The 17,369-nt window shown below is 44.2% G+C and overlaps 1 protein-coding gene and 1 long non-coding RNA gene across 4 annotated transcripts in view; one reads left to right on the forward strand and one right to left on the reverse strand.

Annotated features, from left to right (window-relative positions):
- The window catches only part of babam2 (BRISC and BRCA1 A complex member 2), a 69,796-nt gene that overhangs the window by 16,358 nt on the left and 36,069 nt on the right, over window positions 1–17,369 (forward strand). For both annotated transcript variants that reach the window (XM_086182185.1, XM_086182186.1), the window contains exons 5-6: window positions 3,715–3,909; window positions 5,105–5,179. In XM_086182185.1, coding sequence (XP_086038311.1) covers window positions 3,715–3,909; window positions 5,105–5,179 — 270 coding nt within the window. The remainder of the gene's footprint in view (window positions 1–3,714; window positions 3,910–5,104; window positions 5,180–17,369) is intronic.
- Window positions 7,977–8,921, reverse strand: LOC147246877 (uncharacterized). Of its 2 annotated transcripts, XR_015109894.1 has the most exons (4): window positions 8,628–8,921; window positions 8,439–8,558; window positions 8,233–8,326; window positions 7,977–8,135 (listed from the first exon to the last, which is right to left on the reverse strand). It is a non-coding gene; the product is annotated as an uncharacterized LOC147246877 (long non-coding RNA). The 2 variants fall into 2 exon arrangements; XR_015109893.1 differs by lacking the exon at window positions 8,439–8,558 and having other exon boundaries at window positions 8,233–8,367.

The raw sequence follows: 17,369 nt of genomic DNA on the forward strand, positions 1-17,369 counted from the left end.
TCAAAGTTAGAACATGCAGTATCATACCAGAGTTTCTAACCTTGTTAGCATCATTCGACCCATCTTTTTGTTCTAGGCAGAAAGAATTATTTGCCTTGAAATTTAATCCAGATCATCAACGTCCCCAGAAGATGAATTGGTGATAACGTCACTCTTTCTCTTGCGCCACTTTCAGATGTTTAATTTTTCCATTGATTTCTGGTTGGTGAGAAAGAAAAATGTCAGCAATGTGGCAGTAATTGGGTCGGGGAAAATCCCTTCAACAGCACAGCAACATGACGAGTAGCAAGGCTGTAATTTGGAGGGACGCCTGATGAAACGGATGATAAAACAAAGTTCTGCCGCCCCATTTTCTGTTCTGTATGTGTCTGTTCATGTTTCACAAAGAGTTTAACCTGAGTCAGGTAACACAGTGGTGATGCAATCATCACACCCATATATCACATCCATTCAGTTCTCTGTATCTGGGCAAGTTCAGGTATCAGAATCAGGCGGGAAAACATATCAGAACATCTCAGCTTTATTTGGGCTGAGTGAAGTCGACCTGGCTGCTTTCCAGCAGCACCCTGATAAAGCCAGGAGCCGCCCCGCACAGCTCAGCTGCTCCCTCATTGGCCAGAGCAAAGTGAGTTGAGGTGCCCCACTGAGCATGAGGACAGCGTAACTCTGATTCTTCAAGGGAGTGTCTCCTCTTCTCTGTCTTGACATATCACTTGATGCTTTTTTGTGTCAGGGAAAACAAATCTGTGAATTGTCACATTTACATGTCGCTGGAGTTGGACTGCAGCGCTCGTCTCAGCTCATTGGTGGATTATCATCACGTTACAGGGTATCACGCCTGTTTTTATTGGTCTTGGCCTACTTGCTGAAGCACTCCAGTATTTTTTTTGCTTAACTTCCTCCTCTCTCACCTCTGATCCTTCCTCCCTGCTTCTCCTCCTCCTCCTCCTCCTCTGGAGTTTCACTGATATTCTGTGTCACAATCCTGACACAGCACTTCCTCAGTCTCTCCTCAGTTTCAGCTCGCTCCTGCCCCGGGGCACTGACTGCCTCATTTGGACAATGCCCATCCTTGTTTGTATCGCCCCCTCATTTCGGGAATCCCGGCATTGCTGGTAACCACTGGTGGATCAGGACGATGAGGTCACTGTCTCTGTTTAGCCTGTCCTTGCCATTGCAAGGGTTGTGAGTCGCTGTAGAACAATGGAAGCTTTCTCCGTCGGGCTGAAAGACAGTCAGACGGTCTTTCAGTCTGTAGTCTGTGAGACAAGCTAATGCAAGTCAAGTATATCCTGCGTCTGACACCTTAATATATGGGCTAGTTATTGGAGCAGTATTCTAAACACCTGTGACACACGACTGCTGTTCAGCACCAGAAATGTCTCACCCTTTATACTGACCTGTATTTGACATGAGTGCGACAGCACAGCAGAGAAACAATGATGAACACAAGGTTCACATTTACTTTGGTATTGCAGTTATGTCATCAGGTTTGCATGGTTTTTTTGTTTGTCTACTCTCAGCTTGAGTCTGCCAGCCGTGCCAGAATGAGCCGGGGAACGCATGCGCTTTCACTTTTACACTTTCACTTTCTATGACCCTTTTTTTTTTTTTTTTTTAAATCTCAGATTTCACATTAAATCTGCTACCTTCAGTCTTCGCCTTCCTCCAAAAGCAGGCATCAAGTCACAGCCAGTGGTCTGAAAGCTTGGATTTACAAGACCACAAAAGTTGCTAGATATGAGCTCGTACCGTCGGTGCAAAGTCAGAACTCTAAAGTCATTTAGCATAAAGTGCGCGTGCACAGATTCGCGCCCAGAACCTCTGCCATACGTTGTTATTTAATCTGTTTCCAGCTGTATTTTTTCACATTGCTGGCATCAACTACAAGTATTTTCTTTGTGAAAAATAACTTGTCTTAGGTAGAATTAACGCCATAGGGGGTCAAATGTCGTTTTTTTTTCTGTCTAATGGGAGACAGGAGGTTGCATGCGGTTGTGTTTCTCCCATACTGTTGCGTGTCTGCTGCTTGTTTCAGCCGTTGAGTCTAGACGGAAATTGTCACCTTTGTCCTTTCTAGGACAGTGAAAAACTCATGTAGATTAATTCCGCAAGTGTGATGTGTTCATCCGTGCTACAGATAAGCAACCGATCATGAATCTGTCGGTGCTATTCAGCCTGGACCCTGAGGGCGGAGCAGTGGCAGATCAAGGTGGTCAGGATCAGTAGTTTTCCATATCAGTCTCCATAAATAAATTAGTTGGGTAACAGGACATCCTCCTGCACAATCCTTTCCCTCTGATCTGGTAACGGGGCAGCACAGACACGTCTTCCTGCCAGACAGTCTGTTCAGTCCAAAGGACCACCTCTGACTTCCCACCACACTGCTACTCTTGCCAATTAAAAAAATTCCTTGTCTGTATCTTCCCGGGTTGTTTAAAGAGGTCAGGCTCCTCATTTATAAAACAGTGCACAAGATCCATCCTCAACATGCACCTGGGCACAGAGGCGCACACAAAGACAGAGAAATGAGCCTGGTTCATGTGTGTGCACACCTGCAGGGAGTGCTACTTTGAGGAAGTCCACCTGCACGTATGTGTACATGGAGACCGGAGTGATTGTGATGTCATTGCCTGCTCTGATATTGGCAGATATTCATGGTCTCACGCCATCAGTCTGATGGCGTGAGATGATCATCGATTCTACGAAAATGTAAATATCCCTTAAACTTGTATTTATACTGGTAATATGAACACCAGTGAGGAAATATCAACTATCGGCCAAATCTGATGTAAATCCGTCTGATGGCAGATTCCTTGCAGATTCCTGGCAGTTCCGGCGTTGTGCATCACTAGTTGGGTGTTGCTATTTTTACATGTTCTATATGCGTGTGGAGAAGATGCGTTTAAGGTCGCAGCCGCTGTGTCCCCAGTTACAACGATTGAAACTCTCCATTATTGACTATTTATTTATTGATTACTCTTTGACATGATCTTCGATTTCTACAAGTAATGATGATAATTTCATCAGATACAGCCCCGCCCATCATGCAATGAGAACGCAGTGTTAGATTGACTTTGATGCAGATCTCTGCAACACTGCTGGTTTGAAGGTTTGTGAGAACTCCAGAAAAATAATCAACTCTTGATGTCATGTTCCTGCGCGCCGGTCACAGATGCACTGACGCTCCCATCAGGGTTGTTTTTAGATCGCAGTGTTTATGTAGGAAGTGTGTGGGCTTGGTGATGGTTATTTTGAGGTGTAACGATGTAGAATAAAGTGCATAATCTTATATTCGTACGCACACACACTCTCACAAACAATAAACAACATGTCAGGATGCTGGTTCTAAATAAGACCCCTGGTCTTCGGAGGTTATCTTCCAACCACTTGTATCCCAGTCAATTCTAAGTGTCTTGTCTTTCTACAGTTCTGGAAACAAATGATACACTGCAAAGATAATTGCTACTTACTCTCAACGTTACAAAGATTCCTTTCAACCCCAGTGTGTATTACTGAGATCTTGCAATTAGGAGACATTTTAAAAAAGCTCAGTTTGTACTTGAAGCATCCGCTTGTGGTGGATGTCATATGGAAATGTCTTCCTCTGCCTTAACTGCCTCAACAGAAAAGAGTCGATGTACATTTAGATGCTGCTAATAAAGAGAGATTCTGAATGTTGTGCTTTGTGTCTGTCTTCTCTGGTGACCTCAGCATTTGGTCCAGTGGGACGCTGGGAACCCTGAATCTTTGCTCCAGTTGGTGAAGGAGCTTATCCAGCAGTACCACCACTACCAGTGCCAGCGTCTCCGTGAAAGCTCCCGGCTGCTCTTTGAGTACGACAGCCTTCTGGAGGACCCCAGCTACGGCCGCAACATGGAGATTTACGCTGGACACAAGAACAGCTGGGTAAGTGTGTGTGGGTGTGTGTGTGTGGTTATCTAAAGATCACAAAACTCCTCTTTAGGTGATCCTAATACGACATGCATGGAGGGAATTTCCTATCTCCTGTAATGCAACTGTAATGTCAAGCTTGATTATTGCCATTTGAAGAGCCACATTCTGAAGAGTAATTGTACACAATTTAGTCTAACATTCAGCCATCAAAGCAAATCTCAATAGTGTTAAAAAAAAGTGGCAGAAAAATTGGAATCCATAGATTTTGATTATTTTTCTCTCTAGTTTCGGTTTGAATTTGCTGTATTAGATGTTCCGATGATTTTAACGTCATGTTGCCACCGCAGGAAACATTAAGCCATGTTTCATACTTATGAAAGGTTTGAAATGCTGGATTTATGACCTGGCTAACTGTGAGGGAGAGTTACCTCTGAGCTACCGTGAAGGAACGATGTCTGCAGCAACCAGTCCTTCACGGTCCACCACAGTCCCACCACAGAGCGCAAGATGATGTATTGTCATGCTGTTTAGTTTTCAGGTGGCAGACGTTCACAGTAAGTGCTTAAGTTGACCTTTTAATTAGAAGGTTTCCACAACTGGAGGTCCTTAATTAACCCCCGCCAGGCCTCAGTGTCTGAGTCTTTAAAATGTATTTTTACGCCATGGTCAGAGGGCATTATTTGTTCTGTCGTCTGTCCATCCCATTCTCGTTCACGCTCCAGCTCAGCAATGCCTTGAGGGAATGTTTTCACATGGCGAACAAACATCCAGGATGAGCTGTAAAGGTTTTGGAGGTCAAAGGTCAAGGTCACTGTGAGAGGCACATGTCGCAGTCACACAGCCGCAATATGGTGTTTCTTTTTTTAAGTTTATTGTTTTTTTTTTAACACATTAAACAAGTAGCAAAAGGCTATGGTTTAAATCACTCTAAAATTGATGAATTGATAGATTCTAGACAGAGCTGCACTTCAGAGGCGTATCAGAAAGTGAGTCCTGACAATCTGTCCCCACTTCCTCTAAAAGTCCTCATTAAAATTGTTAAAACTCAAAATTTACCTCAGAAAGATTGCTGTTCAAACACGAGAGCACACATACACACACACACACACACACACACACGGGCTTGTGTTACCTCACAGGTCATCTTCACACATACTCCCTATGTCACACACAGTCGAACATTTCTTTTCTTTTTCTTTTATTTCAGACAGGAGAGTTTTCAGCTCGCTTCCTTCTCAAGCTCCCTGTAGACTTCAGCAACATCCCCGTCTATCTTCTTAAGGTAATACAGCCGTTTCCACTCGTGGTCAGTTGACACGCCTTCATGCGCACGCACACACACTTTCTGCAAACAGCTGCATCCTTGTGAGTCTATTGTGGTGTTGCATGAGTTTCTTTAAGACACAGTTTGATATCAACATGGTCTGTGTGCAATTTCACAGCAATAAGTTTTATTTAAATTAAGCTCATGCCTTGGTGTAAGTGTGTGTGTGTGCGTGCGTGCGTGCCTGAGTGTGTGTGCGCACGCACTCCGGTCTTGGGGGCTGCAAGTTGACTAATCAGCAAGCCGTCACTCCTGATCTGCTCTGAGCCGTGTGGTGTCTGGAGGCAGCTTAGTCTAAGCGCTCTCTCTCTCCCTCTCTCTCTCCCTCTCTCTCCCCCCCCCCTCTCTCGTTCTCTCTCTCTCTATCTCCCCTTCTTCCTCTCCCTCCCCCCTTATCTCCAGTTCTCTTCTCACTCTCTGTCGCTGCCCCTGTCTTCGACTGTCTGCCTTCCGACCGGAGGCCTGGGCTCTCTGGCCTTTTCCAGCATGGTCTCTGTTTGTGAAGGGAAATGATGGTAAACATAAGGGAGACAGCCTCCACCATCAGCCTCACATCAGACTCTGTCCCCTTGTCCCTCAGACCTGGAGCGCTGAGACTTCTCTGTCTGCAGGCTCCGGGTCGACTGGCCCAAACCCGTAGCTCAGAGCTGTCACGTTATTAGTGGTCTTCCAAGGTTTGTTTATTTATTTATTTACCTGCAAAGTTTCTTGAGTCAACCCAGAGAGGAGAGAACTACTGGTGACTTTTCCTCTATCTTTTAAATAAGCATGCTGTCACTTGCTGGAGACCTGGTAGGCTTCATGGGAAGCCCTGTAGAAGTGAGACACTGACACCTTTAAAGTGTGGGTGGTAGAACCACTGACAGATTGTCAACCAGGAACTATCTGTAATATTTAATGTTGTTGTTTTTGTTTTTTTATTGCAGTTAATCTTGAAAATGAATGTACATTCCTGTCACGCTAATCATATCATATATACAATACACACACATGCACATGCACACACACATGTCCACACAACGCAGTATAATGCTGTATTTGGCAGCTGGGGTATACATAGTATCGCCACGGGAGCGTTTGAAGACTAAGGAAGAGTATCGACTTGCAGAAAGGAAAGTAATGAAAATCAGCCTACACCTTGTCCACCTACGCATTCCTGAGGAACAGGATTATACAGCAATAGGCTGGACTCTGCCGCCATGCACTGAGCACCAACCAGGACCCCATGAAATCTCGTTCTATTCCTTCCCCAAGTTCCATGTTTTCGTTTTTTTTTAATTTCTCAATTGTCTCTCAGGATTAAACACATTTAGTCGTTTCAGCAGTTCACAATGAAATTGTTCATTTTCCTGAATATCAATTGACAATGTTTGATTCAACTCATGTCCTCTGACTCATAGTAGGGTTTTGGATATTGCATACTACAAACACACAGGAAGAGACTGGCAGCAACCGGTCTCTGGTTCGCCGGTTGACACGGTGACAATGAGCAGAACGATGAGCTGTGCACTAAGAGTCTCTTCCGCCTGAGTCCTGCTCTCAGTGACACACAGATGCTGCACATGTTCAGGCAGCTTTACTGGTTTTAAAAAACTGCAGTACCTGAGTCACTCTGCCTACCTGGACCTGCACAGGTCCAGGTACCTGTACCTGTACCTGTACCTGTACCTGGAGGTGATGGCCGCCTCACTGACCTGCTATGACTCGCCACTCCTGTTGTGTCTACCAGCCCTCTGTTTTTACATTGAAAAGTAGTTAAATATTCCATGAAGTATTTAAATATTAAGTAGTTAAATATTCAATTTCACTGTAAAATACAGTATTTAGTTTTAACAGAAAAGGGTTTGAAGCACGTGCTCAATTTGAAAAAAAGGCCACAAATGTGTCTCCTCATCTCTGACAGATGTTGACTTTTAAACTATTGTTACTATTTTACTGCTTATTTTTTATGTTTACTGAAATTCCATCATGTCTGAAGAAACAGGATCAGGATCTGGAGACGCCACGCAGCTGGTTGTGCATGGAACACCAGCAGTGCAGCCTTTTCTGAAAAACTCTGTCCACTTTTAGCTAAATTCCACTTTATTTTGTGTTTAATATTTCTTTCCATATTTATGATCAAATAAAAAAAAATCCACATCTGTATCATCCACAATATGGAAACCATAGGTCCCTTACAAAAACTGTTGACCTTAATTTTCACTTGATTTTAACTGTACAATAAACTCTGCTCATGCTGTCTGGAGTCAGCTGGTATGCAATATGCATGTCACCAGTTAGTTAATCTGACCCGAGTACTAATAGTCTGCAAGAGGAAGTGGAAGCACCCGGAGGAAACCAACAATGATGTGTGTGTGTGTGTGAGGTGGGGGGGTGGGGGGGCATGCAGACTCTGCAAATCCCTGACAGGGCGGCAAAATCAAACCCACAAGCTCCTCACTTAAGCAGACGGCGCTAACGACAGGGGAACCACATTCACGGCTCTATAAAACCAGGCGTTTGTTCATCAGAGCACCTTCAGGTGGCCTGTAGAAGATGAATGCTGTGTTCCTCCTCACCGCCTCGCCCTGCTTGTGGCTCAGTTTCTCTGCCAGAGTGGTGGATGCACTTGCCTGCCTGTCTTAACTGAAGTTGTGACTGTCTGCTCTGAACTGAACAGTGTAAGACAGAAAACCACACTTTCTGTTTAGTTTTAATTGTATGTTTAATTGCATCCGTTTTGCATCGGTTGCACAAAAACTAGTATCTGGCTGTTTTTTCCTTCTATAATCATAAAAAAAAGCTATTTTGCAGACAGAATCCAAGCAATCAGCCAGGTATTAAATGTAGAGGTCAGACAGTTGGTCGTGATTTGAATCAGCCTCCCCATCAAGTCCATGGACGTCCTTGCTGCAGGAGGAGGGTGGGTTTGGCGCTGAAGCAGAAATCGGTTCAGACATAGGCTACTCTCCGCTGCTTGTGAATGCTGAGATGTTGCTGGTGGGTGCAGAGCTGTGGAGGACGACTGTTACCTGGAGCGAAGCATCCGTGTGGTCTGAGCTCACCACAGTGGACATGTTTACCTTCCTGCATGGACTGCCCAGCCTCAGGGAGTGGGGAGGAATGCTAGATGATTTTACTTATTTCATTATTTTAAAGGGGGCAGCCTGTCATAGTCAAAATAAACGAGTGGGAAGGACACACAGAGCAGAGATGAAGGAGGGATAGTGAAACGCACACAAATGGATGTTTGCAGTTCTCTTCCCGTCTAAAGGGCATCTGGTCCTCTTGGGCGCTCTTGTAGTGTCTCATTCTTTTATCGTACCTTGACCTCGGAGTTTTCACCCTATTTAAGTTGCTTTCATAGTACCCTCACAATTAGCATCGGTCTTTGACGATTGTGCCTTATCAGTATGATCGCACTTACCCTTGGTTCGTGCTCCCTGTGATTCCCTGTCCGCCCATCACAACCACGGCCTTTCCTTTAAACGCCATTCTTTGTCTGTCCTTCCTGCTATCTCGTACTTCTGTGTGCTGCGGCGGTGGCTCGCCTCTAAACGTCCACAGCGATCGGCACGGAGTGACGGCACGGAGTGACTGAGCCCTCTGCTCCCGCTTCACTTGAGCTTCGTTTCGCCCACAAGCGCTGACCCATACCACCAACTTCAAAGCAATTGCAGTCTGCAGCTGTCATTGATCCAATTGGATGTTTCAGGTGACCTGATTCTTGTCTACTGTCTTGAACAGGGGTGTCAAACTGATCCAGTAAAGGGCCGGTGTGGCTGCAGGTTTTCATTCCAACCGAGCAAAAGCAACACCTGATCCAACAAATGAGCTGTGTGGACACAGCTTGATTGATTTAAGTAGAATCAGGTGTTGCTTTTGCTTGGTTGGAATGAAAACCTGCAGCCACACCGGCCCTTTACTGGTCAGTTTGACACCCCTGGTCTTGAATATCTGAACTTGTGCACTGTTGTGTGCTGTAAACAACGCAGGTTCTGAATTTCTCATTTTCGCCGGTGTCATGCAGGATATGTGACGTGTATATGGTAGCGCCGTGAGGAACAGAGATCTTACACATCACACGAAGACCCTTTATCACGTTCATTAAAAAAAAAAAGAACAGAGCAAATAGTTTGAACTTGAAACTGTAAGCTGTCACCGTTGCCGGGGGCTTGTCTAATTGTCTCACACTTTAGTCAACGGGACTATGGACTCGTCATCACATCTACTTTGCATGCTTAATTGGACGGTGATGCTCCTGCTGAGGGCCGATTCCTCCACACTGGGGTTTCAGACAAACACCTGGCTTGCATTGTTTCAAAGCTTTCTCAAAAATGAGGGAAACTTTCTGAAATTCATGTAGGAAGGTTGAGTCTTTTCTCGTTGACAAGTTTATGTCCAATATGACAGGTAGGATCAGAGCGAGGTACAGTTTAGCCACATAAGATGTGAAGAGATGTGTTTATTAAACCCAGAGAGAAATTCAGGTATGATAGAAGCAGCAACATGCAAATATTAGGTAACTTATTACCCAATGTTTGCATACAAGCTACCCAGTAGCTAGCTTACGAGCATCAACATGCCCACAGCAACAAGTGCCAGAAGTGATGACATGCAGTTTTCTTCATCTGTACATCGAGAAGAAGCTTCAGCTGTTTCAGTTATGCGTTCAGTGGTATTCAAATGTACTTTCAGAGGGTGCTCAAGTCCATTTGTATTTGTACTTTATTATCCTAGCTCTCTCTAACTCATAGCAAACAGGTCTCACGCCTCAGGTCAGATTTGGCTTCTGCAGAACCGACCTGCGGAAGGGTTGCTAGTCGCCCCGAGCAGCCCCGTATTCTCCCTTTTTTTCTGTACAAGCTGTGCATGCTTCAACAAGAGTACTTACATCTAATTATTTTTACCCTAATTAATTTTGGTCCTGCACACCCTGCCACCACCATCACACACACACACACACACACACACACACACACACACACATACTTTAACCTCCGAAGCTCCACAGGCAGTAACTGACAGGAGTGTGTTGGGGTGAAGCAGAGCCGTGGGCTCTCGCTCTGTCTTTTTCATTTGTTGTGCCAGCATCACTGACTCGATTATTTCCGTGCATCCTTTGCATTTCCTGTCTCTCTCTTCTTCTTCTTTTTTTTTCATATCAGCACTGGAATTATCCTCAGGCAAACGCTTCAATCCTAAACAGTCGTGTGGCTAAGTGAGAATTAAAACTAAAATTGAGTATAGAGATCAACCGCAAAAGGAAATTGTTTTTTTTTCCTGGGTTGTCTGTGCAAGTCCAAATCTAGGTGACATTTGGGCGTCATTTGAAGCAGACTGGCAGCCATGGGGTCTCCACTCTGATGGTACTTCCAGTCCTGCCTCTATCTCAGTACCATAGAAAGTGCTACAAAACTGGCTTCAGTAAGCACCTCACAGAAGGGGAGAAAACATCAACATTCCCGTCTAATGACCCTCTCAGAGCGTGTTCCTGACGTCCCCCGGGGCTGTCTTTAACAATGGCGCTGTCTTCCACCTCAGTAGCGGTGGGGGGGGAGCTGGCGGAGCCCCCCCAGGGGCACAGTGAAGGAGACTGTGAATTTCGCTGGGCTGGCGAGGCGAGCATGTCGCAACCCCATGTCTGTGCAGTGGATTCTTTTGCATTAAGAGCAACAAAGTCCTCACATGACATCATGACAATTTCTTGCGTGTGATCATTTTCCATTGTCGCACCTGAGATGTAATTGGAGTGCTTATCTAGAACAATTTGTGCGGGAACACTTGTGGCGTCAGTGTTTGTGTGCTACACCGAAAAATCTCTCGCAGAATTGTATTTTTTGAAAGATCTTTGTAATTTACCACTGTGTTTTTATTAGACATGGAGTCCAGTTTCCCTTCCCGTCTGGTTTTTGGTGCTCAGTTGCCTTCAGGCAGCCACAAATGTTGGGTTACAAGTACCACGTCAATGATTAACCTGTTTTCTTTCTGCGAAATTTGAGTTTCAACATCATCACTAAAAACCCAAGCATCTATTTAACCTACGGTCGGTTTAAGAGTGTTTTCACCATTTCAGTGTGAAATAGCTCAGTGATGAGGTCAGATTTTGATTAATTCTGGGGGCTGATTAAGTGGGTGTTATTGTTTTTTTTTCAACTCAATTGATTTTTACCAACCCACTCTTCGCCTACATGCATTTCTGTATCATCAGTCTCCAAGTGAGGTTTTAAAATAGATCAAGACGAAGGGGAGACCTTCATAACCAATAATGACCCCGTGAACAGCAAATTTTGGAGCAGGAATCTGATCGTGTGCCTTACCTGATATTTACATGCACTCGTTCATTTTAATCATGAAACCTTACGGAGTTTTTATGGGTCGTTTCTTTAAGATCCTGGAACGTTGCGTTTCTGTGGCCGATGTTGTTGTGTTCCCATTGCCGTCAGTCAAACGCAACTGCAGTTTGTTTGAAAACCTCGAGAGCAGAAGTACTTTCACCCATCGGTCTCAACTTTACTGCAATATTTAGATGAAGGAGATGTCAGCAATCCCTGTCGGCTGACAAAATGCTGAGCAGAAAAGAATCATTGAAGTCGTTTTTTGAGGCACCAGAGACACGGCCGAGCCCTCAGGAGTCACACTGGGAGGTGTTTGACGTGGTTTGACTTGATGTTTTATCAGTTATCAAACTTGAGGCTGGTTTGTCTTTTATTGATCCACTAATCAATGGAGGAGCTTTTTCAACTTGTCTCTGAGGGAAAAGTTTGGTGTGAGGGTTGGCCCCGCAGCTTCCACTGGCTGAAGCGGGACTCCATCATGGAGGGCAGTACTCATCAATCAATTTGATTCTTTTAGGGCTTTTGTTTTAGATTTTTGGTTTTAACTCATTTGGTGGAAAGCTAATTGAGGGCAGGGTTTCCCACTGTTGTCTTGTTGAATCTGTCATTGTTTATGCAGTGTCACTCTTTCATAGAATAACTGACGGCAAAGTAAATGCAACCAAGATCTAATTAAGAATTGTTTCTCTGGCTTTGTAAAGTTCCGCTGCAGCATTGATATGAAGTTTGCTGGAAAGAAGAACCAGAACTTCAACCTAACATCTGTAAAAAAGGCCTCATTCATGAAAAGTTCTTCTGCTACACCACAAATTTGTTTTTACACACTACGGGACTTTATTTTAGCCCTCAGTTTAGTCTTACAGACAGGAAGCACAGGCTGATGGCCTCTTGTCAGGCTGTGCTCCTGACGGCTGTCGTGTACCTTTTGGAACCCGCCGACAGTCCGGCTTGCAAAGACTTTCAGGTTAACAGATTTAATTTCATGAACAGGTCCTGAATGAGGCCCGTTGTGCCCAAATCTTATTCAACAAGGACAACATAGTAAAAGTATTTTTTTTTTAATTATCAGGAGAGGGGAAAAAAAAGTCCTCATGGGTCACATTTGTTGTTCCTTGATTCTCAGAGCCTTCCCTCAGCACCTGGCTGCTGCCTTTTAAAAAGCACACTTAAACTCAACACCCCCTCCTCTCAAAGCTCAGATTAAGGCAACCTGAGACTGACACAAAGCCACTGGTGACAGCCCACACCACTGAGTCACGCTGGCAGCTAGCACCTTTCAGGTATGCCAGGCCGGCGTTCATGCGCGCCTGTTTGTTTGTCCAAATGTTCGTCTTTTTTGTGGAGATATTGTTTTCTAAGACTTAAGCCCCAAACCGCATCAGCCTGCAGCAGCTGCGGTTACCTTGCCGATTCCGGTTGCCACATAATTGTTGCTCCTTTCTCAACCGCCCATGAGGCTTTCGTTGTTGTGGTTTTCTGTCCAGCTTATGTCCTTCTGTGCGTGGCAGTTGAGCTTTTGGAGAAGTCGTGGCTGAAGATAGCCATGTGTCACATGAGTCTTTCACAATTCTCCACACAGACCTGGAAAAGCACAGTGGGCCTTCACACACACACACATACATACACACACACACACGTCACCTTGCTCATGTACATACTGTCACCGTACGAACATGCGACAAAGAGACTGTGGCTGTAGCATCAAGTATGACGTCAACACTCACCATTAAAGGTCCATTAGGGCTGGGATTAAAATAACCGTCAGTCGGCCTTTCCAGCCGGCTCTGCTGATTAACTGTGCCGTTTACTTTGTAATGTCACCCACGACTTTACGTGGCCCAGTGAATTAACTAAAATTAACTACTTCTTCATGGTGCAGCTTACAAAGACGCAGGCAGACCTGTTGATCATATGACAAATGGAAAACAAAAAGTTACCTAATGGCCACTTACAATCCATTACCTTTCTATTTCTGACCTGTCTGTTTCTCTGAGGGGGGAAAAAAAAGCTTGTGTCTGTGCGTGACTGTTGAGCATTTGGTGCCAAAGCAAGTGGTTGTAATTTGTGGCCTTGCCATGCCCTTGCACGGTAAACACTGACTAAGAGCTCAGGAATCTTAAGTGCTATAAAATAATTGCAGGTTACTCCCATAATGCCCAGAGTGTGCTGCTCCTTGTCTCTGCCCGGCCATTTTAGACTCATCTCTAATTCTTTTTTTTTATTTTGTAAAGCCTCTATTGGAGTGATACACAAAAAAGTAGTGCCGTTCCCACTGCCTGTCCTGCCTGATGTCTCACTACTGAACATTCAGTGCTCACTGAATCACCGTCACAAAATGAAATGATTTTGTTTCTTAAATGTCAAACGGGTTAAATACACCTGCTGCATTAAAGCCATGCCGTAATTTTTTTTTTTTTGGAATGACGGACTAAATGTAACTCGCATCATTACATTCTGAATTGCAGCTAGCTTGATATGGTGGCGTGAATAGATTTAAACCGATCACAATGTTTTGGTGACTATTTTTGGTAATTATATGCTTGAAGGTATGGAAATCTCTGTGGGCCACAAGTCACATCAGCATTCAGTCTTGAGAACTGTGCAAAACACAAGTATTGATTTAAAAAAAAAAAGGGCAATTAATCAATAACCAGTTCAGTTGGTTAAAAGCTTGGAATGAGTTCCATACATAAAAACTCAAACACAGATACACGCAGCTTTCATAACCGCACCCCAAGATTAATGCGCATGCTGCAATAATTCTTCCCTCTGTAACAGAGCAAAATGTGTTGAAGTGTAAAGAGGTTCTACAGCGCCGCATTGACGACGTGGAGCAGCAGTGCGTTTGCTGAATTTGTAAAACTCAATCTTTCGGTCATGTTTGACTTGATTGAGAGGAAACCAAAGCACGTCAGTCCGTGTTCACGTGGATTGGATAGTGCTGTTAAGAGCGCCGTTGCTGAGTGCCGGCGTGTCTTGATAGCAGTGTGACATGGCATTTTGGAGGAAAGCAAGTTGCCCAAAAGACATTGTAAAGTAATTGCCAGTTTGGGCTTCACTAATGCAGTATACAAGTGAAATCTGAAAAGGCCAGCCAATGCTTCCACGCAGATAAACAATTATGTGGCTTTTAAATGGTGGGTGTATTATAGCTCGGTATGCTCTTGAAGACGAATTTAAATGTCAGGTGTAACAGCTCTAAAACACAAGTAGGAAGTGAGGTTTTAAAATTTCCCTCCCGTGATCGTATTTTTTACATGTCTGCGTTAAAACTGCACGAAAATTGTGAATACTTGGGTTGTTGTGTTTTTTCCCTCCTTCTTGTGGATTAATGTGCTTTTGTGTCAAATTTCCAATCAGCAAAAGCATCGTATGATCGTCATAATGGCTGACATCTGTTCCTCGATTCCAAACTGGTGTCAGGAAATGCACACCACTTCAGGATTTGCTGATACAGCAAACTGAAACTCTGAAGTTGCAAAATGGAAGGCTAGAGTTGGACGGTGGGTAATTATCCAACATCAGTGTTTCATCAGCCCTTGGGTTGATAGCAGGGGGAGGAGACCAGGGCCCGACAGCTGGAGGGGAGTGAAAATGCCTTCAAAAGCTCATTATTACGAGTATCGGCCATCATATTTATTAATATTCATACTGAAATGAACACTTTATCTAGATACAACTGGCATTAATTGTATTTATAATGTAACAAATTTATTGAGAATTTGAGGAAATGAAACAAAATTCTGCCCTTTTAAAGTTCATAGTGTCCTGCTAGATTTCTTAACAAATTCTGGACTGATTTGCTCAAAGTTTTGAAGCCTAAACAGTGCAGGATTTTGCAGTGAAGGCCTCTGATCTTGACATGTCAGCCAGTACTCTTAGTGTGCAAAAGGTAAGTAGGAAGTAGAAAAAGTCAATGTTCTCATCATGCAGCGTAAGAGCTTCTTTTTAATTGGGTATATTTGTCATTTTATTGGAAGTACAAGCACTCACAACGCTGTTGTTGGGCTTAGTTGTACTTTCATACATTTAACCCACCGTGCTTCTATTAATATCACGATTCCGTTCAAGTTGGCCTGACAGGAGGAAATAAAGTAGAAGCAGATTCCAAATCTATCTCTCAATCTACTGAGCAGCATTGAAATGTGAACGTGGAGCTGATTGACTCTGTTAGCCTTGTTGAGGTAATTGATCATTTGAAATATTGCTATGGAAACTATTCAAAATGGCGCACATCAGCCATCATTTAAGCCATGACTGGTTTACTGGTGAAAACCAATCAGGCTCCAGCAGATTAGCATGTAACAGCATAGAGTGGCGCCGGCAGAGGTTCCATTTAGTCACTGCGCCTCCTTGTTGGACCTCCAGAACTTTGCCGCTATCTGATGGCTCTTATTCACAAGAACCCAGCTGTGATTACTGCCAGGTGCTTTAACATCTGGTGCTCCGCAGCTTCCAGCCCTCTGAGAAAATGTCACACAACAAGAAAGTTTAAAGGGATTCTGGATGAAGCAGCTCCTCTTAATATTAACAGGCTTTCATCTCGCTCTGATGTCTGAGGCTATCACGAAGAGGGCAGGCCGCAGCCGCGTAACGACCAGCCTGGAATCAAAGGACACCTGTGCTCTGGCGTGTAGACAAATAATGTTTAGGGATAACTCGTGCAGACTCAGACTGTGGCATATTTTTAATCTCAAGTGCATGTGATTAAGTCCTGAGACCTCCCTGAAAAAGCACCTGCAACCGGAGATAAAACATTCGTCTCCTGCATTCTGCTACTGGAGCTGAAACGCCGTGCTAGGAAGTAAAGAGTGCATGGAAGTCTGGAGCTGGACAATCGCATCAAGGGTTTATTAAGTTTGTGAATTTAATGTCATTCTTAGGTCAAATAGGCACTTTTCTCTCTGCCCTTTTCATTGTGTCTTCCTTCTTCTCTGTCTTTTTCACCCCGCGTTCCTCCACCTCCCTCATAGGTTTCATGCTTGTCAAGTGTGCAGCTGTATTGCACACAAGCTCACGTTCTGTGTGCTGATATCTTGATTGACAGCATTAAAAAGCAACAAGAATGCACTTGTGTCGTTCTTTTACTTATTAGAATTTAAGGAATGCTTTAAGTGAGCTCTGAATCAGACAACTGAAGTGACTGGGCCCTAGTTTACATGTTTAGATCAAATCCTGTACGCTTTTCTTTTCAAGATTTCGGAGGGTTTGCAGGCTCCTGCTGTTAACGGGCAGATGTGGTACAAACCGGAGGGTCCGTTGTTTTCTGTCAAATTTCAGGACTGAAGGGATTTGTTTCTGCTCTTGTGTTAACTGACTGCAGTAGCAGAGACGTAAGCCGCGTTGAGTCAACCACCCCGATGTGAAAGCTGTTGTGTGCCAAAGTCCTAAGCAGAGTGAGGTCATTACAGATGAGTGAGGTATGACGGTGGAACAGATACGACCGGGCATGTCAACAGGTGCATGCACTGCAACCTCGGTTTTAATCCTAAAAATAGAACGCCCTTGGAAACCAGAACGTGCTTTGTTCATGTGCTTGTAAATATCAATTTGAGGTCGGTGATGTCCACACCCAGAAACACCCGGAGAGCCAAATGTCAATATTTGAACTTGATCTTGATCGTTCGTTTGTCTCCAGAAGCTCTCGTCTCCTGGCTTCATTTGAAAGAGTGTTTCACTCCTGATTTGGTTTGTAGTTGTGGAGAAACACGTCCAGTCGTGAAGATAAATGTTGCACTCCATGTATTTATCCAGTAATAGGAGTATATATGAAGTACTCCACAGGTCCCAATGAAAACACTGATATGACAATTTTAGACAAACATGACTGG

This window comes from Aulostomus chinensis, chromosome 17 (genome assembly GCF_037954235.1).
Source record: "Aulostomus chinensis isolate RoL2024-O1b breed Wild chromosome 17, RoL_Achi_v1.0, whole genome shotgun sequence".
Classification (NCBI taxonomy): Eukaryota; Metazoa; Chordata; class Actinopteri; order Syngnathiformes; family Aulostomidae; genus Aulostomus; species Aulostomus chinensis.